Source organism: Paramacrobiotus metropolitanus, unplaced genomic scaffold (genome assembly GCF_019649055.1).
Source record: "Paramacrobiotus metropolitanus isolate TYO unplaced genomic scaffold, Prichtersi_v1.0 Parri_scaffold0000005, whole genome shotgun sequence".
In the NCBI taxonomy this organism is placed as follows: domain Eukaryota; kingdom Metazoa; phylum Tardigrada; class Eutardigrada; order Parachela; family Macrobiotidae; genus Paramacrobiotus; species Paramacrobiotus metropolitanus.
In genome coordinates, this window is record NW_026570225.1 from 646161 (window position 1) to 652877 (window position 6717).

A 6717-nucleotide genomic window follows, 5' to 3' on the forward strand; every position below is an offset into this window, starting at 1 on the left:
TATACTGTAACTGTTACGTCTTATAAAAATAATATAGCGGTTACTCATGGTCAGATTTACTGCATTAAATGGTTTCTCTTTTCTAAAAACACGATCACAGACACAAAAACAGACCTGCTGACCACATAGTGAGGGTAATACATAGATAGTGGCGGCTTTATTTACTTATATAATATACTGTAGTATTACACGGTGCACACACTGAACACACATATGTAAGTACAGTAAGTATTGTAGCACCATGCACGCTAAACCTTACAGCAACATAGCGTTTAATACACCGGCAATCTTTCCGTGCGGGCAACAATATGACGCAGGCACAACAAAAGTGCCGGCAAAAATAACGAATCGAGGAACTGCAAGAAAGTGAAAATCGATTACTTTTGCTCAACATAGAAAAACTTAACGCGTTTTCGTCATATTGTTTACTACTCAATACTTTTGCAATATGTGTCCACAAATGTCTCCACCCATGTATGGTGTTATACAGTACGTCAGTCGGCTGTACACTTCTACTCTAAAGTACTGTACTTAATATTAGGCTTGCGTTTGCAAATCAGCGTTTCTTTGTAGATAGTGGTTCAAGATAGCGATAAACTCTTTTGTCTTCGTATTTGAATAGGCTGTAAAACTGAAATCTGATTTATGAAAACACCCGGCATGATGGACAACAAATTGGTAGTCTTTTTCACAAATTCCAGTAACGTTTGTGGCAGACTTGTTTATCAAGTCGAATCTGACGAGTGTATCGTGGACTCGGGGTGATCTCGGAAATTCCCGAATAACTTATTTTTAATATTTTGTCCAATATTTTATGATCTTTAGTTTGACTTTGACTTCGTGTAAGAATTTTGATCGTAGATGTGTGCTGCGATCAAAGACGTTTCCGTCTTACTTAGCACACTTTTCGAACGTCCTGTGCTTTTCTTGCAGTTTTGTTGTTCTGCGGAAAAATGTTGAACAATTCGGACACGTTGGAGACGTGGGATATTGTGGCAATGGTGCTGTATTTTCTAGTCATGATTGCCGTGGGAATATCGGTAAATGCGCCTGTTTAAAAAATATGGCAAAAAATTGGGCATGTTGTCGATGCAGTGAAAATGTTACAAACTCACGAAAAATGCCAAATTGTTTTTTCTACAGTCCATGTGTTTTGCCAACCGAAGCACGGTATCCGGATTTTTCCTGGCCGGACGCCAAATGAACTGGATTATCGTATGTTGCTACGGCTGTTGCGGCATTTGCTTCATCTTCATAAGGCATACTTTAATTTGTGCATTACAAAAATATTATATCGACCAGTATATTTGCGTTTGTTGTGGATGCCTTGTCTTAAAGATTTTTCTTTGTTTGAATTAATTCGTGTTATGTAACTGCAGGTGGGAGCCAGCTTATTCGCTTCGAATATCGGCAGTGATCATTTCATCGGGTTGGCCGGATCCGGTGCCGCAGAAGGTAGAATACTGTTAATTGTCTGTTATTATACAGATATTTTATTCCGACAAAAAGTGCGAAGCTTTTATCAGGTGCAGGTTGCGAAAAATTAACAAATGATTCGTAATAAGTCATTACTGGTGGGAAATGTGTTTCTTGGTAGGAAATAATTCATAATGCTAGCCGTTTACATTTATATCGTTTACCTTTAAAAGTGATCTGTTGTTCGCAGGCATCAGCGTCGGAGCGTTCGAGTTCAATGTAAGATATGTAATCGTTTGTCATGTGTAAGACGAGCAGGCAGTCATTTTATTGTGGAACTTCTGCGTTCCCAAAATGTCCACTCGACTTTTGCGCAATAGTTTTTTCATGTATTTATTTTGGATTTTTTTTTAAGTCGTCAGTAAGATTTTGTTATTGCTTATGATACGGCTGCAAACTTATTAAGGATGCCAACTGTTTATGGAATGTACTTACGTTTTTAGGCTACAATTATACTGCAACTACTCGGATGGGTGTTTTTACCCGTTTATATCGCGAGCAAGGTTCGTCGCTTAAAAGGATGTTGTTAGTCTATTAATTCATTAGGACTCGTACTGTTATTTGATGTGAAGTGTTTGTTGATTTGTCCACTTTATGGTTGTTATTGCATTACGCTTACGTACGCCTTCTTGAAATGCCGTACATACGGCCGACGGCAGACCTTTTTTCGAAAACTTTAGAATGTGTATTATTATTATTGCTTGTGCCGAATATTTTTGAAATGAACAGGTGCACACGTTGCCAGAATATATGAGCAAACGATTTGGAGGGAATCGAATTCGCGTTTATCTTGCCGCACTTTCCCTGGTTTTGTACATTTTCACCAAAATTTCAGTAAGTGGTTGCCGGTTGGTCGTACCCGTTTCAAACACGGTATTCCCGGCATATTTCTCTGTGTATATCTGTATAAATTTTAATGGATAAATGGATTTTACAAAATTTGATGGTGTGATGGTCACAGTTACGGCGTGAAACACACCAACTCTTTAGGTGGACATGTTTTCTGGCGCACTGTTTATTAATCAAAGTCTTCGTTGGAATTTGTATGCATCTATTCTTTTATTGCTGGGAATTACCGCATTGACATCGATAACAGGAGGGCTCACTGCGTAAGTAAGTCGATGACATATGTATATTATGGGACTTTTATGTTACACTAGTAACTGCATTCTAAAATAACTTTCGAATTAATTTCCCGTGCGCTTTGGGGAAAAAATTGCTTCTACGTATGTTTTTCTCGAATTCTATGCTTTTCAGGGCCATATTTCTTGAAGTGCTGCAGACATGCGCAATTCTAATCGGATGCGTTTCGATTGCTGTGATATGTGAGTTGTTGTAAGAATTGTAACCTTTGTGTCTCTCATGTTCAGTATTGAGTTTTAAATTTTAAATATGCTTTTACCTAAATATCGCGGCTGTGTTAGCTTTTGTGGAAGTTGGTGGGTATGCCGGTTTGCGGGAAGGATACATGAATTCAGTGCCAAATACTACACGGTTAAATCTGACCAAATGTGGTCATCCGGAGCCTGATTCCTTCGTCATGCTGCGCGATATTCGCGACCCTGGGATGCCGTGGTTGGGGTTTGTTATCGGCCAGACGCCTTCCTCAATATGGTACTGGGCTGCTGACCAGGTAAATTATGTGGTAGAATAAAAACTACGGAATTTATTGTATTGTACTGTATAAATTTGTAACGTCAGTTCAAGATGTAATTAATGATTGATTTTCGGGGCTGTTAATAAAATTAACAATAATATTAATCGCGTTTTGTGTGGTGTAGATGATGGTGCAGCGTGTGCTATCCTCGAAAACTCTGTCGCATGCCCAAGGTGGCTGTATTCTTGCTGGATATTTGAAATTGCTGCCATTGTTTATTATGGTCATGCCCGGTATGATTAGCCGTGTGTTGTGGCCGGACGAAGTGGGATGCGTCGATCCAGACATTTGTGAACGAATTTGCGGGAATCGTGTTGGTTGCAGTAATATTGCATACCCCAGACTCGTGATGCGTCTATTGCCGGCGGGACTGCGCGGGTTAATGATAGGTACATAAATGCTCCACTGGTGAACGATATCTTGTGGTTAGTTAGAAAAACCGGCGGGTTTGCGCTACCACCGTAACGGTTTTATTACCAAACTGCGCGCTTTAAACTCGTTAGCAACTTCGTACCGCACGCTGAGTTATAATTGTAATTGTTCTGTAGCGATCATGTTGGCATCCCTGGTGTCCGACTTGTCTTCTATATTCAACAGTGCTTCCAGCTTATTTACTATTGATGTGTGGGTACGTGTACATCAATAAATTTTAGCATTTTTAAACACGTGTGGGCTATATGCATACTTATTGTACTAGTACAATGCGTTTCGCAGGTACGTTTCCGCTCAAAAGCCACTCCAAGGGAAATGCTTATTGTTGGAAGAGTGTTCAATTTGGTACTTCTCGCGGTTTCAATCGCTTGGTGCGTACATTCCTGTTTCCAGCGTTTACGTGAATATTTTACTTACAAAGTTACAATTAGACTTAGCAGAACCTGCTACATATATAAATGCGTTGCTAAAAGCTAATTTTACTATTCTGTGCAATAGGATTCCATTAATCCAGCAAATGCAAGGCGGTCAGTTATATATCTACATCCAATCTATTGCGGCCTACCTGGCCCCACCCATTGCGGCAGTATATCTCCTGGCGATTCTCTGGCACAGGTGTAATGAAAAGGTACGATGATAAGTAATTTAAAACTATATAAAATACCTTGAAAAATATATATAAATACACCACAATGTTGTATTTATCGTTTATGCAGGGGGCATTCTGGGGTCTCATGGTACGAACGATTAATCGTATCACGCTTTGTAACCGGTAACAACGAATAAAGGTCGTAATATTTGTCCGTTGCACCAGCTTGGATTAGCACTGGGAGTCACTAGAATGATCCTGGATTTTGTTTACCGTTCTCCGGAATGCGGCTTACCGGATGAGCGTCCCTCATTTATCAAAGATTTTCAGTACCTATATTATGCATTTGTCGTATTTGTCCTCAGTGGATTTACAGCGATCTTCGTCAGTTTGTGCACTAAACAACTGGAACCATACAGGGTAAACGCCCAATAAATTAAACAGTTTTGCAAAACTACAGTATGTACGAGCACAATATGTAGCATTTTCTGTAAGTTTGCTCTCATGGAAGGTGATTACTCGGAAGTAATTAGTTGAAATAGGTAAATTAAAGTCGTAATTTTACGAACTTTTAGCTGATACGTACAACGTTTTCCACCCGTTTTGCAACTCTCGAACGTCCGGATGAACTGCCAGCGAGTACACATGATATGTCACTTACGGAATTGACTGCAACAAATTCAACCGTCGCAGTTGTTAGCGACGAAAAAGAGACCAGCGTCGAAACGATTCCAGCAGAAAAAGCTTTGAAATACAGTCCTAAAATGATGCTAGGACTGCTGCAACATGGATATAACTGGTTTTGTGGACTTGATGCTCCGAAAGGTCAACCAGATGCCAATGAAATCGAAGTAAGTACTACTGGTAGCTTGTGCAGCGGCTTCTTGTCGCGAAGTTTAATTGCGTACAATTTTTACGGGCGAAATTGTGTGCAATTTTTGTAGGCAAAACTACTGGAAGCTTCGTCGCTTGAGCAACCTAAATGGGTTAGGAATATTCTTCTAGTTAATGTCGCATTGATTTGCAGTTTTGGCATAACAATATATGCTGTATTCTCCAGCGGAATCATGTAATGTTCCGCTTCATCCGGTGATTGAAAGTGTTTATAGAATTTATTTTTTCTTGTTGCGATTTATTTCTGGATGCTTATTATATTTTATTGCTGCCGTACCTAAACATATCATTCTGTGATTTTAAAACCTTCTGTTAATACGTATATTTCTGCCGTTGCATATTTTTGCAACCTGTATTACACTCTGCAGGTTGAATATGGTGTAAAATTTTCAGAAAGACGCTTTAGAGGAGCGTTGGTGATTTATATGTCACAAGAATTAAATGCAAACCTTCCGAAAACAGGCTCAGAAAATAAAACAACCTTCAGAAAAGAAGTTACGTAGAGAAATAAGTTAAAGAGTTGATATTCCATACAATTTGCAGAAAGGAAGTTGAAAAATTACCACTTAATTTCTAATGATCCGTAGATTTTATGACATTGCTGCTATGGTCAGGACAACAATGTGAAGAGGATACGAAAGGGTTAATCTGGGCAGCATTGCCAAACATTAATTCGCGCACAGCTTTACGCATATCACCGTGATGCTTCTTGAGCAACCGCTCGGCAAACAATCGTTTGACATCGAAATGTTCTACCTATAAAAGCAACGCAATCCGTCAGATTCAAAAATGACAGACAGATATCATAGATTCATAATCAAACGTCGGCGCTGCCACACATATTTGGTTTCCTTACCAGAGCATCGATATCCACTTTGCGCAGGGTTATTACAACTGGGCCCGTCGAACTCTTCGCTTGTTCCGAAGCAACATTTGTTAGAACCTAGAGAAAACATTGATGAAACTCAAATAGCAAGACGATCGTTTAACCACAATATCTGATACAAGCACGCAGGGAGTACAACTTCTGTGGCAACATCTTTAGTTTGCATTACTGAATTAAATTACAAGTAAGTTTAACGAGTTCTCGCTATTCATTGTCAGAAAAGTAATACCGCGACCGCAGATCAATCCTTAGTCCTTACCGCACTCGCATTGCCGGAGATCTTTCCAGAAAACTCCTTCTCTTCCTTGAGATCGGTCACTTTTTCCATATCGGCGGCATTCTGAGCACTGGCTTTATCCAGCTTGGTAGCGGGCTGCTGTTCATCTATTTCGTCCCCATCTGGCTGTCCTTCGGTTCCCGGTCGTTTATTCGCTTCGTCTGACATGACTGCATGTATATTAACACCACGACTGTAGTTATCAGTATCGTAACGCGTTCCCACAAACAACAGCGCAGTGAAGTTTGCTTTAAAATGTTTTAAACGTCAAAAGAGGCTTCTCAAAACAATATAGTAAAGCAGAATGTTTTACATAACGAGAATAAAATGAACACTAATAATGACTAATTTTCAAAACAACTTTCAATCAGAAAAACACGAAAAGCACGAAAAACGAAAATTGCTCGGAAATGCCTGACTCGCGTGGCGTGCCGGTCCATTGGTCGGGACTCCCCCAGACTCAAAAGTCCGTCGCGTGACGAAACATACTGCAAATTTTGCAATAG

The 6717-nt window shown here is 39.7% G+C and overlaps 2 protein-coding genes across 3 annotated transcripts; one reads left to right on the plus strand and one right to left on the minus strand.

Moving 5' to 3' along the window:
* The first annotated feature begins 660 nt into the window (after nt 1-660).
* LOC129581469 (sodium/myo-inositol cotransporter-like) lies at nt 661-5520 on the plus strand. 2 transcript variants are annotated; one of them, XM_055472571.1, is made up of 18 exons: nt 661-678; nt 934-1040; nt 1144-1215; nt 1380-1455; nt 1667-1695; nt 1920-1979; nt 2206-2310; nt 2467-2585; nt 2734-2801; nt 2901-3109; nt 3258-3522; nt 3682-3761; nt 3848-3936; nt 4064-4193; nt 4282-4302; nt 4380-4574; nt 4730-5005; nt 5099-5520. In XM_055472571.1, the coding sequence occupies exons 2-18, from the start codon at nt 954-956 to the stop codon at nt 5225-5227; spliced, it is 2010 nt and encodes a 669-aa protein (XP_055328546.1). In that variant the 5' UTR covers nt 661-678; nt 934-953; the 3' UTR covers nt 5228-5520. The 2 variants fall into 2 exon arrangements, with proteins under 2 accessions (XP_055328546.1, XP_055328545.1); XM_055472570.1 differs by lacking the exon at nt 661-678 and adding an exon at nt 688-842.
* LOC129581470 (uncharacterized) lies at nt 5457-6574 on the minus strand. The gene is made up of 3 exons (XM_055472572.1): nt 6194-6574; nt 5905-5991; nt 5457-5804 (listed from the first exon to the last, which is right to left on the minus strand). The coding sequence occupies exons 1-3, from the start codon at nt 6377-6379 to the stop codon at nt 5622-5624; spliced, it is 456 nt and encodes a 151-aa protein (XP_055328547.1). The 5' UTR covers nt 6380-6574; the 3' UTR covers nt 5457-5621.
* Nucleotides 6575-6717: the final 143 nt, after the last annotated feature.